Below are 24,811 nucleotides of genomic sequence, written 5' to 3'. Positions count from 1 at the left end.
CTTGCCTTGCAAGCACAAGGCCTTGGGTTCGATCCCCAGCACCAAAAGCTACCTTGTGTAAACTCTCAGATTTCAAATCCTCCTTCCCTAGGGTCCTCTTGAATTGTTTCCCATGGACCATCTCCAGAATTATCAGATGTTTCTTAACTTCTGGGTAGAAACACACACCACCGGAGAGCTCTCTGACCAGCATAAAGATAATCTGATGTTTCTCTGCTCTTTTCCTATGTATTCTGTTCCTTCGTATCTTCAGGGATTTGGAGTTTGGGTTGTGTATTGGTTTTGTTTCATTTTCTTCAGCAGCATAATACTAACTCTTATTTCACATCCCTAATTGTCATTATCACTTGTGTTTCTGGGCACTGCTCTGCAGTTTGGCCTGCCAGAGGCCCAGTCATTCACAGTCTAAATTGGACTGCAGCCGTTTAATTTGGAGCAGCTTTGTCCAGGGTTCATTTGTCTAGATTGGCTCCTAGTTTTTGAAGTGTCTGAAAGATTCAGTCTGGTAAAGTAAGCATCATGCCCTGGTTGTCACCAAGCAGTTCAATCCAATTAGCCCCACCTGCCCCTGGTTGTTTACCTAATGAAAGACGCAGCACCCGGCTGTGTCCAGGGACCATGCACACTTCCACATCCCAACTGCTCCAATGCAGAGGCAATGCACATCAGAGCCAGTTGACACCAGCAGATGTTCTCTGAACGAAATCCACTCAACCATGTCCAGAGGGTGGACCCTTCTCGTGGCAGCCTTATCACCTGTTTCCAGAGGTACACCTATCTTCTCTTCCTCCTGGGAACGGGTACAAATAGTTTCACAGATGGCTCTGTCTGTGGCCCATTGAGCTGTGAATTAATTAGTAGATGATGGTTCTGGTAGAGGTGATTAACCCTACTCCTCTTATTGAATAACTGTTAGGAATGCAGTCCTCCTTTGTTGAGGCTATTTGGATATGTCCTGGAATTTTGTAACCCACACGATCCTGTTTGTCATGAAATCAAAAACTAATCAAGGCAATTGGTCAGGGTAGAAACTTTGCCACTTGAATGAAAAAAATTTCTCCATGGTAATTATATGCTAACTGATGCCAGTATTTCAAATTAGAGTATTTGGAATTGCTTTGGGGATTGGTATTCATTCCAATATGAATTAACATATTTATTGTTAAGAGAAGGATGTTGTAATATTTTAATTCATTCAGATTACTATTCTTTAGTAAAATGGGATCCATGAATGTTAGGTAATAACATAATATTGAATTTTTGAATTAATTCAGTGTTTTAAAAATACCTAAGTAAATAATATGGATACCTTTAACACAGTACCACTAAGATAATGTTTTATCTCATCCAAGGCTAAAATAGGAAATTATAGCCCCCAATATGTACAATACCATCTCACACTACTGATACTGTTTCCCAAGCCCTAGGGCAGATCATCTGGCTCAGAGACTTAGATGCTGGAAAAATGAGTTGGGTTTGGGCTTCTAACTCTGTGGAGCAGAATTCAGTCTGTAATGTAACTTTGAAAGGAACTGAGGCATCTAACTAAAAGTTCTTTGGAGACACAGACACTGAAATTTAGGTTTTATGTACTTTCCCTATGTCACAATATATTATTATTCTTTGAATTTTTTTTACGAACCATTTTCAGATGTCAACACCCTTTTTAGCTTATAGGACATAAATACAGCTGGCGGATAGATGAGATCCACAGGTGGCAATCTGCCCGCCCACTGTGTAGAACACGGTACCAGTTGTGAAGTGCAGAGTTTTCTTTCTTTTCCAAAGGAGAGATCATTGTAGGCTGTCATAGTCAACGGATTCTTCAGAGAAAGTGAGTTTTTGAGGACGTTTTCCACTAGTAGAATAATAGTACAGGGGGAAGACTTGTCAACAATCCGTCCTTGGTTCATTTCTTTTGTAAGTCAAGACTTACTCTGTTGAATTTTTTTCAGAGGGGGACACACCTATATTTATTATTCTGATTTTTTATTAAATTCAGAAAGGCAAAGAGTGATCTGTGGTTTGGTAGAATGCCACGTGACTTAGTAGTTCATCTGAGTCATTTAATGCAAAGAAAAAAAAGGGAACCCACTAACCCGGTTTTAGTTTAATAAGTTACCTAGACTCCTGTGATTATAGACAGCTTATTTTTGTCTCCAGCTCAGTTCTTATACACCTTCCAAACACCAGGTATTGTTTTGGGCACTGAGGACACAAAAACTAATAAGAAATGAACTCTACTCTCCCAACTTGTAAAAATGTGTAGCGGGACCAGTGAGAGACGTGCAGGGTGGTGATTGTCACCCTTGGGTGCACATTTGAATCTACTGGGAAATGAAAATCTTGTGTTGCTCCCAACCCCAGAGATTGTAATCTGCTTGGTCTGGTATGGCCTGGGTGCCTAGTTTTTGAGAGTGGTTCTGATAGGCAGTCGAGGCAGAAAATCTCTGGTGTTAGAGTGGGGGCGCATACCTAGAAGGGAGGACTCCGCTATAGCAAGGGAGGGACTGTCACAGAGAGGAGTGTCCAAAGAAGGGTCCATAGAGCCCTGATCTTGACTCAGGACCTGCAGGGTTTCTTGGCATATGTGAGGGAGAAGAATTTTAGCACTCTCCAGTCTAAAGCATGAACAGGGGTTTATTTAGGAAAGTAGATGCACATTCAAGGGACAGTGGGGGTGATCTCAAGGGAGAGGCCTTTGGGATGAAGCAAGAAATACTCAAGGGAGATCGCAGGTTATCTTCAGAAGAAATAGCACCCCACTGGTGTCGGGGGTTTATACTTACAGAGGGCTGGTCCTATGGGCTAGACTGGAGGTGGAGGCAGGGTGGAGCTACACATTTTCGCTCCAGTTTTTTCTGTGCTTCCATGTTTTTCTCATGTTACAAGGGCATGGACCATGGCTGCAGGCCAAAGACATGTAGCTCAAAAGTTGCCTCGTCCCTGGGCCCTTATTTGCATCGTGATGGCTTACAGATATTTTCTTTCAAGCTCTGTATATCTTTATCCTAAATCCCTATCTCAGAGTCAAGGTAATGCTTGATAAATAGAGGCAAAGAAGGAGGATGAGAAAAAGCCTCCCTGGCAGTGGAACTCAGAGAAGCAGGAAATGATATATAACCTGTTCACCTGACTTGCACAGAAGCTTGGAGTAGTAAACAGACAAAGGAGGAGAGCAGTAGCAGCAGTACCTCTGGAAAGATAGATGTTCATGCTTGCCAAGTGTGGTCTTGGTCTCACATGGAATTAGGAGTCACTGGAGAGTTCTAAGAAGGGAATAAAGTGATTACATTTGTAATTTAGAAATAAGATTCTTCCAACCTGTGTGGTGTGTTGGACTGATGGTCTTGTACTCCAGGCAGAAAGCCCAATTACAAGGTTATTGCCAAGTCCAAGAGAGAAATGATGAGGGTTTAAATATAGGTTAATGGCACTGAACCTGGACAGGAAATGACAGATTTATGAGATACTAAGGAGGTGGAATTGGCAGGATGTAATCACTGTGGGTGATTAGGATGACTCTGTGTTTCTGACTTGAATAACAGCATGGCTTGAATAGGGGGTACCAGGTGTTTAGTGGGAGAGAAAGGGGTCAAAGAAAATGAGTTCCTTCTGACTCATTTTCATTTGAAATGCTGGTAGGACCACCATGTCGAGTTCTCCAGTAAACCTTTGGACATGCAGACTTAGAAGAGAGGGCTGCCCTGGAGATAGTGATTTATTTATCAGAATACAGGTTGGTCCCATCTGGCAGGAAGATGAGATTGCCCAAGTGGGAAATGCAGAATCCTGTAGAACACAACATTTAAAGGAAAAAAGAGCCGTAGTGTAGCTAAAAAAGGGGTTAGGGTGGCAGGAAGAGAACCAGGAGGAAATATTATAGAAAGCAAAGGAATAATGTTTCAGGAAAAGAGTGATCAAAAATATTGGATGCTTCAGAATGGTCAAAGAGTTTGAAGATTAAAATGAGCCTGTGGGTTGGTAGGGCAACATCACTGGAATTTGGGTTCTAAAGCCCTTTTTGCAGTTGGTTTAAGACTGAATTTTAACTTCTTGTCAAAAATATGGAGTGAAGAGTTGTAGGAACCCCTTTTCCTGCTCCTAAAGTATGCAGATTGGATAAAAATGGATAATTTTTAAAGTGTTTTAAATAGGTAGCCAACCCTAACCAAATTCAAAGGTAAGAAAGAGAATTCTCCAGATGTAATGAACAAAAGAGGAATTAGAGGCCATAGAAACAAGTATTAGAGTTGAGATGCCACAAAGGTATTAGACCATATATAGAGGTCAAATAGGGACTGGCATTTAAACACCTGCAAGGCAGGGATGGGGGAGCTTCATCTGTGCAGAGTTATGCAGAGGAATCCAGGAAAACTCTGGGTTCTCAGACCACTCATTCAATGAGTATCTTTGAAGGAGAGAGAAGAGCTTTGGTAGAGCAGAAGGTTGGATCAAGGGAAAAAAATCATTCATTTTTTTTTGAGAAAATATTGCAGAAATACTAAAAATACGAGAGGGAAAAGGGATATGATAGATCTAAGTAGAGAGATTACTTGAAATAAATGAGGAGGGAACAAATTTGAACTTGTAATCTGTTGGAGATGGGAGGCAGAATATTTAACAATGTGTAATAGGTCCCCTTTTCTCTGTCAGATACAAAGGATAAGGGGAATAAGCAATGAGGAGATTCAGAAAGGACAAGATGGTTGTCTGTTTAAAAGTCACTATGGAAATGGGGAGGGGAAGCTGAACAGAGAGGGTCCCCCAGCAATGCGATGTCAGAAATCTGAGGTGGTACCATTCTTTACCCAGCAATGCAAGTATGATTATTAAATTTATTTAAGTTAGGTTTTTGGATTAATCCCTTAATACTGCAGAAAGATGCCAGAAAATAATAAGAGAAAAGAGGGAATAGAAGGTGCCACCAAGAAAGTAATTTGAGAGGACGGAGAGAAGACAGTTCTATACTCAAATTTTTATCTCTGGCCACAGTAACTAATAGAAACTGTTTGGCTATAGTGAGTTAGAAAACCTTTAGAAATCACACAGTTCTCTTATTTATTCTAGCTTATTTTAAGAGAACCAGGGTAGTATTGCTCCCTACAAAATGAAACCGCATTACCTTAAGTCAGGCTGTAATTAAGTCAAGGTTTGTAGGCTTCATCTTCTCTTGTCTACAAACATGAAATTGTTTATTGGGTCAAGGAGGTTTTATCATATCACACATGCCATATATATTTACTTGAAAAAGCATAATGTTCACAGTATGACCCTTACAACAAAGGATATCTCTGCCTGGGTTGGGGGGAACCTCCTGGAACTTTGGTCATCTTCAGGGGGCATCCAGCTAATTAGCACTCCCTTCATAAATAAATGTCATTTCTAACACTAATATTACTGATAAGGGTTTTTAGACCATTGAAATCAGTTTTAGTGACAGATAAAGAAGCTTTTTAATTAAGTTGAATTGAATATTTAAGGTGAATTTACAGGTACACTCTGGTAAGAGCAGTGTTAGTAGTGAACCCATGGGCCTTATTAAAGGGCTTATTAAAAGCCTGTCAACTCTGGGTCACTAGCCAAAGCCTGCTGGAGATAACAATAATCAAAGGCTCTTTCTGTCTGACATCAGAAAGATCTCTTTATGTTGGTAGATTTGCTTTGAATAGAGGGGTGTCCATAGTACAAAAAAAAAAACAAAAAAAAACAAAAAAAAACTAGAAGTAGAACTAATTGATAGTTTAAGCTAAGAAGTCAGAGAACAATGTTTTATAACTCTTTGTCACCTTTCAGGTACATTCATGTTGTCATTTAGCAGCATTTTAAAAAATATAATCATCCACTTTTATTTACTGAACATATTCTTGAAAGATCCCCCAACCTACCACACAATTTATTTATCCTAAGGGATTAACTATGATAAGAAGTACTAATTAGTATTATCAGCTTTCATGATTACTCAACAATTCAGAAACTAAGAATGAAATCTAGAAATGATGTTTCCCAATAATGTGACCTATTAATGGATGCTTCTGCTTCCTACCCAGATAATGGATTATGTTAATAAGAGAGATGAATGTGATATCTTTTTCTGCAGCTAAGGTAGGTGGAAAAAGCTCACTGAATACAAGGCATTGTGCTAAAGCATCTCTTTCTTATGGGCTTTTTTTAGGGGCATTGTCCAGTCAGAAGAAAAACTTGTCATCAGTGCATCTTGGGCAAAAGATGATGATATCAGCAGACTGTTGAAATCACTACCAAACTGGATTAATATGGCTCAGCCCAAACAGCTGAGGCCAAAGAGGGAAGAGGAAGAAGATTTCATAAGGTAAAGATTGATTTTATAAGTGATATAAACATAGGGAGGAAAGTACACCGGTTTAGCTCCTCAAGGTCTTGATTCTTTCCTCAGCTATGTGCAGTCTGGTTAGGGTGTCTTTGATTTCTGGTATTTCCTCTTGATCCTTTCTTAGGATGTTCATCTCTTCTTATAATACCTATGGTTTACTTTTTATTTAATACAGTATAGAGAAATGTAAATGTTCACATATATGTATATCTCTATATATACATATATGTGTGTGTGTATGCCACACACATATACATGTACACACAATAGTATGAGGCAAAATAAATGTATACAGATGTACACATATCAAAGGCAGTTTGGTCAATGTGCATACTTTTCAACTTGGTAACTAATATCCAAATCAAGAAACAGAACATTAAGCCAGACACAGTGGCACATACCTGTAATACCATCAGCTGAGGAGGCTGAGGCAAGAGAATCCCAAGCTCAAAACTAACATCAGCAACTTAGCAAGGCTCTAAGCAACTTAGCAAGAGTCTGTCTCAACATTTAAAAAAAAAAAAATTTTAAAGGGCTGGGGATATTGCTCAGTGTTGGAACACCCCTGGGTTCAATCCCTGGTACCAAAAAAAAAAAAAAAAAAGAAGGAGGAGAAGTAGAAACACAACATTACCAATAAGAAATGAAACATAGCAACTTGAGACCTTTTAGTTACTACCCGCTACTCCAACAGTTATTCTTATCTGACTTCTAACTACATAAACTAGTTTATCTGGTTTTGGCCTTATATAAATGGATCATGCAGTTACATGCTCTTTTAGGACAGACTTCTTATGTTCCACCTTTTGTTGGCAAGATTTATCCATATTGTACATAGTTCTCTTTACTCTGAATAGTCTACTTTGTGTAAGCACTACAGGTTTTTTAGAAAATATTTTATTATGTGTCTGTATGCCTATATGTGTGTGCGGTGGTGTGTGTATATGTATGTGTACAGACATGTGTGTATGTATATTTATTCATTATACAGCTCATGAGCGTTGTTTAGCTTTCATTTGGGAGCAATTTTAAGTAGTGTAGCTATGAATATTCTGCTGTGTCTTTTGGTGACCATGGTCATATGCTAGTAGTAGAATTGCTGATTAATAGTTGCAAATGTTGAGTTTTAGTTCATACTGGCAAACAGTTTTGCAAAGAAAACTGGTCATAAGAATTAACGTTCTCTCAGTGTGGTATTGGTTGTTCCATATTTTATTAACACTTGGCTCTTTTCCATCATTTAAATTGTAGCTATTTTGGTAGGTATGTAGCAGTATCTCATATCTCATTGTTATTTAATATTCATCTCTCTCACAGATGATGAATTTAAGGAATTTTCAGTTTATTTTTATGTATTTGTTGGCCATTTGGTATTTCTTTCATAATAAATTGTTTCAGATAATTGCCTAATAATTTCTAATTAGGTTGTGTGTTTTCTCCCTAGAGACTCTGGGGAGTTCTTTACACATCAGGTGAAACTCAGGTAGAAACTGTTTCCCTTACCTCTAAGCTACTGACGGTAACTAATACCCAGGATTAAAAACCACTCTCCCACTTCTCCCACTTGAACTTGTTACTCTCCTGACAGTGTCTTTTACTAAACAGACTTTTAAAAGTTTCAGTAAGTCTAGTTTATTATTCCTTGTATGGACAGGCCATTTTGTGTCCTATTAGAGAAACCTTTGCTTGTACAAAAATCACAGAGATGTTTTCGTCTGGAACTTTAATTGTGTCGAATATTTATCCAAATCTCAGCATTTGTAATCAATTATAAATTCTAAAATTTTTAATTTTGCCTTCTTGTACTCTATACTTCCCTTAATTGAGATCACATCATCATGGCTTTTAGTAGGAGAGTCTACCCTCATGATTCTTTTCTGTCAGGAGAGGTGAAGTGTGTGTGATTAAGAGATTGATCAATTTGAGCCCCAAGGATAAAGACGTAAACTGACCTTAAGGCGGAAGTCAGGCCACGGGGCTCCACTCCTTCCCAGAATTGCCATCATATTAGCATTCTGCCATATTTTTAGAAGGTCTAGGGCAAGCATCGTCTCACCCTTTTCTTTAAGTGTACTCAGATAACCGTACCTGTTAGCATTAAGAGCTGTTTTAGAAGCAATTTCTGGAGCAATCTCTCCCCAACTTTGCAGGTTACTTTAAGTGAATATGTGCCTTTTTCTTGTTCCTCAACTTATTACTTTATGGTTCTTAAATTGGGTTTTGCAGTTGCAAATGGTTTTTAATCAGTGTGTTAGTTATCTTCAAAGCTTAGAGTTAAGAGAAACAGTGTCTAGCTCTAATTCAGAAAAGATAATGCTGATCCAGAGATGAACGTCGGTGTTTGCCTCACTCTTTTGATATAGTAAAGCTGGAAATAATTGACTTTTTTTCCTCTTGAATTTCTGAATGACTTTTATTACTTTTCATCTTAAACTTGAAGGAAAAACAAATTATGTTAACATTTCTTAGCTTTCTTGGTATGATCTGCATGAAGTAAAGTGTAGTCTTAATTGTGTAACTCACTGAAATCCATGTATGATTATACCTGTTTAACCCCCTCCCAGATCAAAATATGGAATTTTTCTCTTGTTCTCAAAAGGCCTTCCCTCAAAGCACTCACTATTCTGATTTCTATCATCATAGCTTACTTCTGTCTTCAGATTTTCCATAGTGCTCATCATAGTGTCTGGTTGTTGTTTTATTTTTGTTTTTCCTGAACATTAAGCCTGAAAGATTTACCCACGTTTTTGCCAATAGACATGATTTGAAAAACAAATTATATTCCCTTTAACAGAAGAGAACTACATTTTTAGGTCTGTTTTGTTTTGTATGCGATTGATTCTTTCCTCCTAACCTGTCACATTCTCTTCTGGGTTAGAAGTTGAAAGCAAGGCAGGGGGACAGGCTGCTCTTCACTGATACTCCATTGTGGTCGAGCCTTGATTGAGCACGTGAGAGCACCAGAGAACATGGCGCCGGCCAAGAGGACTGAGAGTCACACTCTCCTCCCATAATTAGTTTTGAAAGCTCAGAAGGCTATTTGGCACACAGATGAATATAGAATCCAGTGCCCTTTGCATCGAATAAAGGTTATGTTCCCTTCATTACTAAACAAAGCCTTTTTCTATTCTTGTTTTTTAACTAAAAAATAAAATGTATGATTCCCAGGTTTAACTTTGAATAGAGGGGGGAAAAAATTAGGTCAAGCCAGGGCTTTAATAGAAAAAAGAAAAACGGCAAATACCCTTCTGTTCCCACAGAAGCTGCAAGCAGGCTCTCGAGCCCCATTGTCTTTGCGCCTGTCATGTGTATGTATATATTTATGCCTTTGAGATCAGGGAGTATCTACTGATAAAAGGCAGCCCTGCCTTCTGGAGGTGTAGTTTAACATAAGGAGAAAGGTAGTGGGGGAGTAAAGGAGATAGGTAAGGGCTGTCTAGGGGCTGGGGAAGCCAGGTGTATTAGAAAGAGTTCCCTCAAACCAGCTACCCACTCAGGGTCCCTAAATTTCAAAAAATAAGTGAGCCAGGTTTGAAAATTCTTCAGTGGGATTGGTGGGACCAAGACTAGAATTTTCAAGTGATAATAGGTCAAACAATACATAAAACCTAAAAACCAGTTTGAACTGTTGCAGGAAGGGAGATAAATGATAAAGAATTAAGTTTCAGGACAGTTTGTACAATCAATTTCAAAATCAGAACAGTCAGAGTTGACAGTGCCTGGCACTGCATGGTGACATTGTGAGTTTGAAGTACTGTTGCTCCCATTCAACAAACGAGGAGACCGGTGGGAGAAAGTAAGGCGCTCACCCAAGTTTACAGAGCTATGAAATCACAGAGCTCAAATGTGAACCCAGGGAGCCTGGCTCCCTGAGCCACCACCCTAAAGTCAGCCGGCCTGCAAATAGATCAGGAATTTCCATTTTTGAACTTTTGAATCATTTCTTCATTTTCTTTCACCATCATAATCTTGACTGATAATCAGATCATTTTCTGATAAGGTCAAAACCTTTATCACTTACGCACTTTGACTAGTTTTGTTTGATATTTTGGTATTCCCTGTTACATTTGATGTATGTATTTTTTAATAGTAGTTTTTTCAGCTTTTTTTGTTCTAATTAGTCATACATGACAGCAGAATGGTTTTGACTCATTTTACACGAATGGAGCACACCTTTTCATTTCTGTTTGTACTCAATGCAGTCACACCATTCATGCAGTCATACACATATATAGGATAATAATGTCTGTCTCCTTCTACCATCTTTCCCACCCCCATACCTACTCCCCTCCAGTTCCTTCCCTCTGTCCTATCCAAAGTTCCTCTATTCTTCCCTTGCTCCATCCCCCCATTATGGATCAGCATCCACTTATCAGAGAAAACATTTGACCATTGGTTTTTTTGGGATTGCCTTGTCTAGCTTAACACAATATTCTCCAACTGCATCCATTTACCTGCAAATGCCATAATTTCATTCTTCCTTAAGGCTGAATAATATTCCATTGTATCTTTAATTTCCATTATATCTTTAATTTCTTTTATCTATCTGATTCTCTTGCTAGAGTTTCCAGGACTTTGTTGAATAGAAGTGGTGAAAGAGGGCATCTTTGTCTTATTCCAGTTTTTAGAGGGAATGCTTTCACTTTTTGTCCAGTTAGAATGATGTTGACTTTGGGCTTAGCATAGCTTTTACAATGTTGCGGTATGTTCCTACTGTCTCTAGTTCTTCTAGTGTTTTGAACATGAAGGAGTGCTGTATTTTGTCCAATGCTTTTTATACATCTGTTGAGATGGTCATAAGGTTCTTGCCTTAAATCTATTGATTGATGAATTACGTTTATTGATTTCTGTATGTTGCACCAACCTTGCATCCCTGGGATGAACCCCACTTGATCAGGGTGCACTATCTTTTTAATATGTTTTTGTATGTGATTTGTCAGAATTTTATTGAGAATTTGTGCATCTATGTTCATCATCAAATATTGGTCTGAAGTTTTTCTTCCTTGATGTGTCTTTGTTTGGTTTGGATATGAGGGTGATACTAGCCTCATAGAATGAGTTTGTATGGGTTCTCTTCCTTCCAATAACAGGCTTAAAACAGCACGTATCCAGCTATGTCTTGAGAGAATAATGTATTGAAACCGAGTCTATATGTGCATTAAAAATGTGTCTTTTATTTTCCTCTAAGTCATATCAAAGCAAAGAAAATAGAAATAATCATTGTTGAAAAGGGAAGGAGGACACAAAGGGGATGAAATATAAAAATCATATAAACTAAAGTGTGTGGTTTTTGGATAGAGGATGATGCAGTCCTGAAGAGATACCATTTTTTAGCTATTTAGTTATTTAGAAGGTGTATCTTTTGCAATTTGGGGAATCAAATGCGTGGATGGATGCTCATTAAGACTCGTTTTTGTTGTTTTGTGAAATTATTAGTCAAGATGATTAAATAATTGCAAAATATTGTTTTCAGTGATCAACTGATTGATTGTGATAATTTCTAAGTTTGTATTTGGCATGAGTTCTGTATTATATGAGTAATGAAAAAAGAGTCTGAATAAAGACAGAAAGCAGGTTTGCATCTTTACCTGCCTTCTATGGAATCCCTATAGCACACAATAGGTCCTAAGATGTTGAAAGGATGAAAATGATTTTTAAAACTGGAAAAAACAGCCACTCTTGAATTAAAAATCATAAAAAATAAGTAATGTGGATGCTTCAAACTGTAAGGGGATGCTTTCAGTGGACTCCCTGCAAGTTAACGTACATGGAAGCTTCACAGGCTTGAATTCTGGTCTACATCATTGCCTCTAACTAATTTGTTTTGTTTGTTTTGTTTTGTTTTTTTTTCTTTTGTGGGTCTTTTTTTTTTATTGTAAACAAATGGGATACATGTTGTTTCTCTGTTTCTACATGGCGTAAAGGTATACCATTTGTGTAATCATAAATTTACATAGAGTAATGCTGTTTGATTCATTTTGTTATTTTTTTCCCTTCCCCCCACCCCTCCCACCTCTCTTTCCCCTCTATACAGTCCTTCCTTCCTCCATTCTTGCCCCCCTCCCTAACCCTAACTCTAACCCTAACACTAACCCCTCCCACCCCCCATTATGTGTCATCATCCACTTATTAGCGATATCATTCGTCCTTTGTTTTTTGAGATTGGCTTATCTCACTTAGCATGATATTCTCCAATTTCATCCATTTGCCTGCAAATGTCATAATTTTATCATTCTTTATGGCTCAGTAATATTCCATTGTATATATATACCACAGTTTCTTTATCCATTCGTCAATTGAAGGACATCTAGGTTGGTTCCACAATCTGGCTATTGTGAATTGAGCAGTTATGAACATTGATGTGGCTGTATCTCTGTAATATGCTGATTTTAAGTCCTTTGGGTATAGGCCAAGGAGTGGGATAGCTGGGTCAAATGGTGGTTCCATTCCAAGTTTTCTAAGGAAACTCCACACTGCTTTCCAGAGTGGCTGCACTAATTTGCAGACCCAACAGCAATGTATGAGTGTACCTTTCTCCCCACATCCTCGCCAACACCTGTTGTTGCTTGTATTCTTGATAATTGCCATTCTAATTGGGGTGAGATGGAATCTTAGGGTGGTTTTGATTTGCATTTCTCTTATTACTAGAGATGTTGAACATTTTTCCATATGTTTGTTGATTGCTTGTACATCTTCTTCTGTGAAGTGTCTATTCATTTCCTTAGCCCATTTGTCGATTGGATTATTTGCATTCTTGGTGTAGAGTTTTTTGAGTTCTTTATAGATTCTGGAGATTAGTGCTCTATCGGAAGTATGATTGGCAAAGATTTTCTCCCACTCTGTAGGCTCTTTCTTTGCATTGCTGATAGTTTCCTTTGCTGAGAGAAAGCTTTTTAGTTTGAATCTATCCCAGTTATTGATTCTTGCTTTTATTTCTTGTGCTATGGGAGTCCTGTTGAGGAAGTCTGGTCCTAAGCGGACATGTTGAAGCTCTGGACCTACTTTTTCTTCTATAAGATGCACTGTCTCTGGTCTGATTCCGAGGTCCTTAATCCACTTTGAGTTTAGTTTCGTGCATGGTGAGAGATATGGGTTTAGTTTCATTCTGTTGCATATGGATTTCCAATTCTCCCAGCACCATTTGTTGAAGAGGCTATCTTTTCTCCATTGCATATTTTTGGCCCCTTTGTCTAGTATGAGAAAATTGTATTTATTTGGGTTTGTGTCCGTGTCCTCTATTCTGTACCATTGATCCATCTTTCTATTTTGGTACCAATACCATGCCGTTTTTGTTACTATTGCTTTGTAGTAGAGTTGAAGATCTGGTATTGCGATACCCCCTGCTTCACTCTTTCTACTGAGGATTGCTTTAGCTATTCTGGGTTTTTTATTCTAACAGATGAATTTCATAATTTCTTGCTCTATTTCTGTAAGGTACATCATTGGGATTTTAATTGGAATTGCATTGAATCTGTATAGCACTTTTGGTAGTATGGTCATTTTCACAATATTAATTCTTCCTATCCAAGAACATGGGAGATCTTTCCATCTTCTGAGGTGTTCTTTAATTTCTTTCTTTAGTGTTCTGTAGTTCCCACTGTAGAGGTCTTTCACCTCTTTTGTGAGATTGATTCCCAAGTATTTTATTTTTTTCAATGCTATTGTGAATGGGGTAGTTTTCCTAATTTCTCTTTCTGATGATTCATCACTTATGTATAAAAATGCCTTAGATTTTTGTGCATTGATCTTATATCCTGCTACTTTACTGAATTCACTTATGAGATCTAAAAGTTTTCTGGTGGAATTTCCTGGTTCCTCTAAGTATATAATCATATCATCAGCAAATAGGGATAGTTTGAGTTCTTCTTTTCCTATTCGTATCCCTTTAATTTCTTTGGTTTGTCTGATTGCTCTGGCTAGAGTTTCAAGGATGATGTCGAATAGAAGTGGTGAAAGAGGGCATCCCTGCCTTGTTCCAGTTTTTAGGGGGAACGCTTTCAGTTTTTCACCCATTTAGAATGATATTAGCCATGGGCTTAGCATAGATGGCCTTTACAATGTTAAGGAATGTTCCCACTATCCCTATTTTTTCTAGTGTTTTGAGCATGAAGGGGTGCTGTATTTTATCAATTGCTTTTTCTGCATCTATTGAAATAATCATGTGATTCTTGACTTTAAGTCTATTGATATGGTGAATTACATTTATTGATTTCCTGATGTTGAACCAACCTTGCATCCCTGGGATGAAACCCACTTGATCATGGTGCACTATCTTTTTAATATGTTTTTGTATGCGATTTGCTAAAATTTTGTTGAGAATTTTTGCGTCGATGTTCATTAAGGATATTGGTCTGAAATTTTCTTTCCTCAATGTGTCTCTGTCAGGTTTAGGTATCAGGGTGATATTGGCTTCATAGAACGAGTTTGGGAGAGTTCCCTCCGCTTCTATTTTATGGAATACTTTGAGAAGTATTGGAATGAGCTCTTCTTTAAAGGTTTTGTAGAACTCGGCTGAAAACCCATCTGGTCCTGGACTTTTCTTTGTTGGTAGGCTTTTGATGACTTCATCTATTTCATTACTTGAAATTGGTCTATTTAAATTGTGTATGTCCTCCTCGTTCAGTTTAGGCAATTCATATATCTCTAGAAACCTGTTGATGTCTTCGAAATTTTCTATTTTGTTGGAGTATAGATTTTCGTGATTTCAGCTCTGAGTTTAACTATTTCCTGTCTTCTACTACTTTTGGTCTTGGTCTGTTCTTCTTTTTCTAGGGCTTTGAGCTATAGTGTTGGGTTGTTTATTTGTTGAGTTTTACTTCTTTTATTAAATGCGCTCCATGAAATAAATTTTCCTCTAAGTACTGCTTTCATAGTGTCCCAGAGATTTTGATATGATGTTTCTTTGTTCTCATTTACCTCTAAGAATTTTTTAATTTCCTTCCTAATATCTTCTGTTATCCATTCATCATATAATAGCATATTGTTTAATCTCCAGGTGTTGGAGTAGTTTCTGTTTTTTACTCTTTCATTTATTTCTAACTTCAATCCATTATGATCTGATAGAATACAAGGTAGTGTCTCTGTCTTCTTGTATTTGCTAACATTAGCTTTGTGGCATAATATATGGTCTATTTTAGAGAAGGATCCATGTGCTGCTGAGAAGAAAGTGTATTCGCTCTTGGTTGGATGGTATATTCTATAAATGTCTGTTAAGTCTAAATTCTTGATTGTGTTATTGAGATCTATGGTTTCTTTATTCAATTTTTGTTTGGAAGATCTGTCCAGTGGTGAGAGAGGCATGTTAAAATCACCTAGTATTATTGTGTTATGGTCTATTTGGTTTCTAAAATTGAGAAGGATTTGTTTGACATACATGGATGAGCCACTGTTTGGGGCATAGATGTTTATGATTGTTATATCTTGCTGATTTATGCTTCCCTTAAGCAGTATGAAATGTCCCTCTTTATCCCTTCTGACTAACTTTGGCTTGAAGTCCACATTATCTGAAATGAGGATGGATACTCCAGCTTTTTTGCTGAGTCCATGTGCATGGTATGTTTTTCCCCATCCTTTCACCTTTAGTCTATGGGTATCTCTTTCTATGAGGTGAGTCTCTTGCAGGCAACATATTGTTGGATCTTTCTTTTTAATCCAATCTGCCAGTCTATGTCTTTTGATTGATGAATTCAGGCCATTAACATTCAGGGTAATTATTGAGATATGATTTGTATTCCCAGTCATTTGGTTCATTTTTAAAATTTATTTATTTATTTATTTTTTGACACAACTTGGTTCCTCCTTTATTTGACAGTTCCTTTAGGATAATTCCTCCCTTTGCTGATTTGCTTCTTTGTGTTTTATCTCTTCCTCATGGAATATTTTGCTGAGAATGTTCTGTAATGCTGGCTTTCTTTTTGTAAATTCTTTTAGCTTTTGTTTATCATGGAATGATTTTATTTCATCATCAAATTTGAAGGTAAGTTTTGCTGGGTATAAGATTCTTGGTTGGCATCCATTTTCTTTCAGAGCTTGAAAAATGTTGTTCCAGGCCCTTCTAGCTTTTAGGGTCTGGATTGAAAAATCTGCTGATATCCGTATTGGTTTCCCCCTGAATGTAATTTGGTTCTTTTCTCTCACAGCCTTTAAAATTCTGTCTTTATTTTGTATGTTCGGTATTTTCATTATAATGTGCCTTGGTGTGGGTCTGTTGTAATTTTGTGTATTTGGAGTCCTATAAGCCTCTTGGACTTGATTTTCCATTTCATTCTTCAGATTTGGGAAATTTTCTGATATTATTCCATTGAATAGATTGTTCATTCCTTTGGTTTGTTTCTCTAAGCCTTCCTCAATCCCAATAATTCTCAAATTTGGCCTTTTCATGATATCCCATAGTTCTTGGAAATTCTGTTCATGATTTCTTCCCATCTTCTCTGTTTGTTCAACTTTGTTTTCAAGGTTAAATATTTTTTCTTCAATATCTGAGGTTCTGTCTTCCAGGTGTTCTATCCTATTGGTTGTGCTTTCTATGGAGTTCTTAATTTGGTTTATTGTTTCCTTCATTTCAAGGATTTCTGTTTGTTTTTTTTTCAATATCTCTAACTCTTTATTGAAATGATCTTTTGCTTCCTGTATTTGCTCTTTTAACTGTCGATTGGTGCTCTCATTCAATGCCTGCATTTGCTCTTTCATCTCATCATTCAATGCCTGCATTTGCTCTTTCATCTCATCGTTTGCTTCCCTGATCATTTTAATTATGTACATTCTGAACTCCCTTTCTGTCATTTCTTCTGCCATGCTGTCGTTGGATTTTATTGATGTAACATCTAGATTTGTTTGGGGCATTTTCTTCCTTTGTTTTCTCATATTGTTCAGGAATCAGTGGGTCCTTAAGATATTGCAGATTTCCTCTATTGACTTATAATGTCCCTGAAGATTGCTAGTGTATCCCCTCTTATCCTTCAGTAGCCTGCAGTCTTGGAGGAAGTTGATAATGCGGTGCTCCACAAGGAAGCTGCCTCTCTAGGGATGGTGACCCTCAGGTGGGGTATATTCCCTGATAGTGGGCAGAGGTGCCTCCACTTGTTGACCAATGGTCATCCAAAGGGGAACTAGGCTGCAGGCTGAGGCAAGGCCTGTTTGTGCCTGTGTCTCTGGTTTTACCGTCCTTGTGGGAAAACCTCACCCAGCAGGGAAGTCTCACCCAGTGGGGAGGTCTCGCTGGTCAGTTCCCCTCATAGAGGTTCCCCTCAATCTACAATTACCGCCTGGGCTGGGCTGTCTTCCTCTGCAACGTTCCCAGGGGCCTGGACCTACCTCCTGGGCCTGGGAGCCTCACCCTTCGCAGACGAGTCTCCTTAGGTTGCCCCTCTTCAGAGAATCTGCCCACAGTCCTGGAAACTTCGCTCCGCCCCTAGGCGTGTCTCTGTGCGGCTCTTCCAGCAAGAAGCCACCTAGCTCCTGGGATCCTGCTCTGCACCTAATCGCCTGGCTATGCGGCCCCTCCTCTGAGCCGCCACCTGGAGCCCCGTACAATAGCTCCGAGACCCAGAGACCCGCCACACACCTCCTCCTCCGGACAGCGGCCCAGTTTCCGACGCAGTCACTAGGAGCCCAAGCAACTCACTTCGTGTCTCCTCCTCCTGCCAACCACCCGTAGCCCTAGGCAGTCACTCTAAGTCCAAGTGACCCGCCCTGTTCCTCCTCCTCCTCCTCGGGGTAGCCACCCGGGTGTTCAGGAGCGGTCGCTTTGAGTCCAAACAACTCACCACTCGCCTCCTCCTCTGGCAACCGCCTGTGGCTCTGATGCAGTCACTCCTAGACCAAGTGACCCGCTGCGCTTCTCCTCTTCCTCCGGGAACCCCCGGTGTTCAGAAGCCGTCGTTCTGAGTCCAAACAGCTCGCCACGCAGCTACTCCTCTGGCAACCGCCTGTGGCTCTGATGCAGTCACTCCTAGACCAAGCGACCCGCCGCGCTTCTCCTCTTCCTCCGGGCAACCCCCCGGTGTTCGGAAGCGGTCGTTCTGAATCCAAACAGCTCGCCACGCCGCTCCTCCTCTGGCAACTGCCTGTAGCTCTGATGCAGTCACTCCTAGGTCAAGCGACCCGCCGCACTTCTCCTCTTCCTCCGGGCAACCCCCCGGTGTTCAGAAGTGCTCGCTCTGAGTCCAAACAGCTCGCCACGCAGCTCCTCCTCAGGCAGCCGCCCGGAGCCCCAGTGGTTGCTCCGAGTCCAAGCGCTGTGCTGAGCCGCCTCCTCTACGATGATCCCAGTTGTCCGTGTTTACCGCTCCCGGCGGCTTTGAGTTAGTCCCAAGTCTCTCACTATCTCCTCTTTTGAATCCTGCGTCCTGGAGCAACATGAAATGCAGCCGCCCTCTAGTCCACCATCTTGAAAACCCCTTTTGTGGGTCTTTATATCTGTTCAGGTTTTTTTTTTTTTTTAATACAGTTCAGACTAGAGAATTATAAGAGAAACCGAAATCTAGCATAGCTAGGAATATATTTCAATACAGAAATTGCCTAGATAAAGTAGAGCATTAATAATTTTCTAAAAAGTTGCACTTGGAAATTTAAAAGGTTCCCAGCATAATATAATCAATGGCTCTTAACAGGTGCCAGCTAACTGCTGCTACTGAGAATCTTTAGATAAATTTGAGGAGGCAAGTGAAAGGGGAGATGCAAGAAAAAAGATTTCAACTACCTTGAATAAAATGTTCATTGGGATGAAGACATTGATTTCACCACCTCTGGGTGCTTAATATGACTTTAAAAATATATTTATAGAAAGAAAAATGAATCTGAAAAATGAATATATCAAATAAGTGCAAGGGTGGGAAATGTTTTGCTAAAGTGTTTCTTTTTCTTCCCTTCATTAAACCAGACAAAGGTCATGGACAGATGTAAGTCAGGATGAGCAGCAGACTTAAATCTCAAAATTAAACAAAAAAGACAAGCTGTTAACTAGGGACCCAGCAAGAAACGTATCAATTAATGTTCAAGATGATTGAATTAGAGGCTGGGGTTGTGCCTCAGTGGTAGAGCACTTGCCTGGCATGTGTGACACCCTGGGTTTGATCATCAACACTGCACATAAATAAATAAATTTTAAAAAAGATCCATCAACAACTAAAAAAATATAAAAAAAAAACAACTAATAAAACATTTAAAAAAGATGTTTGAATTAGACATAATAACAAAGTGATCTGATTCTTGTTGGCAAAAGATTTGTAGTAAATGCACTGGGGGGAGGAGAAGACAAACTTAAAATCTCCCCTACGAGTTGCATAAATGATGGTCTCTAGACAATTATTTGACAATTATTATCCTGTTAGCATTATTAAAAAGTTACTAATTTGATGTTCTCTCCATTTTTTATTTAATTTCAAGTCATGGAATTATTTAATTTTTTCGTTAGGTATGCACTTATCCCATTTCCATTTCATTTGGAGTCTTAGTAGAAGGAAAAAACTGTCGTCCTTCTAATTCAGTCCAGCTTCGCCCTTGAGGCTGATAGTGACGGTCTTGCCATCACGGGGGTGGGCAGGATGTGCAGGATGGAGCCTTGGAGGTGAGCAGGGCAGGACAGGCAGGGGACTTGCAGAACCTTTGCTGCAAAGGCCTGTGCCTACTGCCAGCTTTCCGGTGTGTCTCTGTGGAAGGCTGAAAGTCCCTGTCAGATGAGGAAGGACCACTCACCTCCGTGTATCTGTCTTTCTTTTCCTATTGAACTTTTTTTTGATCTTTTGATTCACTTTATTTCTTTGTTTCCCCAGGAGCTCAGGGTCTGCCCTGCTTTTTTACCCCTGGTATCCCATGCCCATTCCTCCTTCCTGGAATGCCCTCCAATCACCCCACCTTTCTTCCTGTACCTGCGCAGCTCAGCTTTCAAGATTCAGCTCAGACATCAACTCCTCCAGTGTCTCTTCCAGCAACCCTCTCCCCTCCTGCAAGCCGCCCAGCTTCCCACCTGGGCTAGGAGCTCCCAGCCTGGGGCGAATCACACAAATGAGCAGACACTTAGGGGGCTACACGTGTTGCCCCTTAGTAAAGCTATGTGTAAATATATGAAGAAGAGATCAGTAAAAGCTAAAACTCGTTATGGGGATGTCATTGCAGCCAAGAGGAGCGCACACAACTAAGCTAAGTCTTTACCACTCATCAAGCAGAAAATCAGAATAAAATATCTAAAATTAACATATCAAGAGGAAGCAGTTTCAACAGATTATGTAGCTGGATGAATATAATCTCTATAAGAACTTTGAGAAAGAAACTGTTTTTCAAAACCTATGCATTTCTTCTTGGGGCACAGGACAGAGGCTGGGGAAAAGCAGGATGGGGGTAGGTGCTCATCATTTACTTTAGTTTAAAATTTTTACTTGCTTAAAAAAATTCCATACATCCCTAAACCTTGTTACTATTTACTTCCAGTTTACTAATTCTCCAAAATACACTGTCTTTCTAACAATTTTATCCCTGAAAAAGATCTTCGTCTTAATTTATCTTTACTTTTCACCAATTTTTATACAAAACATTCACTCTTCTGTATTGTGAATATATTGCCACTAAAGTTCCCATCTGTGTGTGCGAGTCTTTCTCCTAAGACCACACCCTGAGACTAGCTTGAAGATCTGATACTTGTTTGCCCTTGCTTAAGATTCCTTGTTTACTATCTCTGCTCTGAATAGAGTTAGAGGAATACTCAGAGGAAGATGTTCAATGCTGTATAAATTTCAAATTTTAAACATCATTATTCTATGTAGTTGAAAAGCCAAATTATACTATGTGCAAATTGTAAGTGATAATTGATTATTTTAATCATACACTAATAATGTCTTGCAACTGAAGACATGCTCTTGATGGGAAACTGTTACTATTTATGTGAATGCATAATTTACTGTGCAGTAGAAAACCTGCACCCCCTGGAAGTTCCAGCAGCTAAAGAAACAGCTTGTACTTAATTGTTTGTCTAGTGTTGCTCGACAACGTCTCTGAAGGAAACCTAGTGATCAGGCTCCTTTGAGTGGCTTTGCTAAAAAAAAAAAAAAAAAAAAAAAAAAAAAGTCGTGTTCTCATTCCAAGCTAGCAGAACAAGTCAGTGCAGTTTTATTCCTAGTTTAGTCTCCTCACCATAACCCCGGGCTGGTGCCATCTGTCTCTAATATGCTGCTTTGCAATCAGCTTTTTGCTTATTGTTAACCAGTATCGATTTCCATGGAATTTTTCACTTTCTTACTCACAGATATATCAGTGAACTCTATTTAAAAAATGGGATATTAGCAAATGTGGAGAAATCCCTGATACTGAGTCTTAGGTTCCTATCCCACTCTGCCTCTAATTCTCTGTGTCCCCTCGTTCCTCTGTACCTCCATCTCTTCATCTGTCAGCTGTTTTTCAAAAATGAGCATGAGTGTGTGTGTGTGTGTGTGTGTGTGTGTGTGTGTGCGTGTGTGTATACTCATATGTGTATTTGTTGTAACTAGCATATTAGGTCTTATTTGTGTTTTTATGTTTTGGATTTATAATCTGCAATAGATTGGAAGTCCCTGTATAATGAGTACACCTAGTTCATTCTGCCCATTTTGTCAAACTTCGAATAAATAATTTTATCATGTTCAGTTATTAATTAGAGTTCTAGTTTTAGTATGTTTACATTCATGGCATAGTTTTGCAAACAGTCATCATTTCTTTGACATCTCAGAAAGATAATATAAATTTCAATTATAAAACTGTTTTATAAGAAAATTTGGTTAATTCTTTGATGATTATTGGCCAATGAAGTTTTCGGCAAAACAGTCACAAACACAGAGGCTGCCTGTAATAGGTTTTGAAACCATCAAGTTCCTAGATCAGTTCAGGATTCAACACAGATATCAATATCATGGCTCTCAAAAATTTGGTGTTGAATGACAGAATGAGTCACACAGTAGTTGCTCAATATATGCTTGTTGAGTGCACACAGGTCTGCTTTCATGTACTCCTTGTTATACAAATAGTGATGTTGAATAAGAAAAAGGATAATGTTAGAATCTTTGAGTACAGATACTTAACTCTTTACCTAAAATCTGAGCTCTAATTTTCCATTAGCAATTGGAAATTTGTCAGAAATATAAAGAAACTAACTGCTTAACATATAGAATACATTAATAATACAGGCAAAGGACAAAGTGATGCTGCTAGGGAAATAATGGCAGCTTAAATTAGAAATATAATTATAGAAAAATTTTAAAGAATTTCTTCTCATATAAATTATGCAGGTCTGAGTCAAGTAGGAAAAGTTTTTTTTTAACATAATGAATCTCCCATAATAATACATTTGAACTTATCACAGTTACCTACACTGACCTGTGATTAAAATCTTAGCCTCTAATTGGAGACCAGCTGTTTGAACCCCCATCTTTTGCTACCAGCTAAGCTCTGTAAGGATGATGCTTTTGTGTCTTTCTTTTCCATAAGGAGCCCACGTGGTGGCAAAACTGCCTCTAGCAGAACAGTGCGTGCAATTTAGTCTCTAGACCTTTGCCCTGCCCACAGCCTTGGTAGCTCTCACCTTTTTTCTTCTAGAAAAGACTTGGTCATGCATAATAATTTTTTCTGTGCTCACTACTAAGAACGCAACATATAAACTGCTCCAAAATACTTGCATAAAGACAGAAAGAAGAAGAAGAAGAAGAGGAAAAAAGACTGACAGGATTGGAGATGTAGCTCAGTGGTAGAGTATCTGCTTGGCAGCCACAGGACCCTAGGTTCAATCCCCAGTGCCACAAAAAAAAAAAAAAGACAATGTGCATTTATGCATTCATGGATTAAAAGTGTGAAACCAAAACTGACTGTCATTCGAAATTTTATTTCTCTAGGCCTGAAATGAGAACAACAAAGAGTGTGCAAGAGTTCTGATTGCTTTAGTAGTTTTGTTCAAGTTTTCAATTTGGTACACTGCCTTCTTATCACATGTTATATTACACCTTATATAAAACCTTCATTTCCAGAAACTCCACACACTGGTTAGAAAACTTAGAACTGTCCAGGGATCCCTCAAGTGGTGATTCCCAGGAGCCTGCTGTCCTAGGAACTATTTGGGGTAGAGATAAGGGAGAAACTAATTTTGAGAAGCCCAACAATTGCCCTATTTCTCACTTCTTATTTTGCTCCTGAGCTTAAACTTTTTGTTTTCTAAAATTTGAAAAAATTTTAAACCCTCAGAAAATTTTAAATAACAATCCAGTGAATATATATATACTGTACACTGACTTGGATTTGGTGTTACCATTTTGTCATGTATACTTTTCTTTCTTTCCAAATATACATACACTTCCCTCCTGCCAAGACTTTCAAAACTAGGCTACAAACACAGTGACCATTCACTCAGCATGCATCTCCCAAGAACAAAGACACCCTCTTAGATACCCACCTCCTTACCACATGTATTAGTTTGATGGTACTACCCTATCAAATTACTCAAAAAATAGTAATTTAAAACACAAATTTGACCTTACAGTTCTGTAAGTCAGAATTCCAACATAACTCTCATTGAGATAAAATCAAGGTATCTGCAGGGGGCTGTTTTTCTTTCTGAAGGTTCTGGGGAGATTCCATTTCTTTGCCTCTCTACCTTCTAGAAATCAACTTCACACTTGGGTCTGTGGTCTCCCTCCATCTTCAAAGTGAGCAGCACAACATTTCTCTGACCTTTCCTCCATGATCACATCTCCCTCACTGACCACAGTCACTTTAAGTAGTCTATTTCTGCTTTAGTCAGCTTTTTCACTGCTGTGACTAAATGACTCAACCAGAACAGTTTTGTAGAGGAGGAAAAGTTTATTTGGGGGCTCATGGTTTCAGAGGGCTTAGTCCATAGGCAGCTGGCTCTATGCCTCGGGGCTCCAGGTGAGGCTGAAAATCATGGTGGAAGAGTGTTGTGGAGGGAAGCTGCTCACATGTTCATCAGGAAGCAGAGAGAGTCTCCACTCTCAAGATAGAGTGTATATACCCCAAAGCCACCCCCCAAGTCCCACCTCCTTCAACCACTCCCTGTCACTTCAGTGCCACCCAGTTAATCCCTATTGGGATTAAATCACTGATTAGGTTAAGACTCTGACAACCCAATCATTTCTCCTCTGAACCTTCTTGCACTGTCTCACATGTGAGCTTTTGGGGGACACCTCACAATTCAAACCATAACAGTTTTTATGGACCGTATAATTAGATTTAATATACCCAGACAATCCAGGATAATCTCCCCATCTCAATATGTTCAACCTTAATCTTATCAGTAAAGTTCTTTCTCACTAAGTAACATAATCACAGTCCCTGCAATTAGAGCTTCTTTGCAGAGCCATGGTTCTTGCCATACTACTCCTAATGAAATCAACTTTCATTCAAAACTTTATGCAGCATGTAGTCTACTGTCATATGTTCCCAATTGCCCCTCAAAAATGTCACTTAGATTTTTTTTTAAATCCA

The 24,811-nt window shown here is 38.9% G+C and overlaps 1 protein-coding gene across 1 annotated transcript in view; it reads left to right on the top strand.

Moving 5' to 3' along the window:
* The window catches only part of Exoc4 (exocyst complex component 4), a 778,625-nt gene that overhangs the window by 631,845 nt on the left and 121,969 nt on the right, over positions 1-24,811 (top strand). The window contains exon 13 of the mRNA XM_047560350.1: positions 6,176-6,331. Within this exon, the coding sequence (XP_047416306.1) occupies positions 6,176-6,331 (156 nt within the window). The remainder of the gene's footprint in view (positions 1-6,175; positions 6,332-24,811) is intronic.

This window comes from Sciurus carolinensis, chromosome 8 (genome assembly GCF_902686445.1).
Source record: "Sciurus carolinensis chromosome 8, mSciCar1.2, whole genome shotgun sequence".
NCBI lineage: Eukaryota > Metazoa > Chordata > Mammalia > Rodentia > Sciuridae > Sciurus > Sciurus carolinensis.
This window is presented reverse-complemented; position numbering and strand designations above follow the sequence as displayed.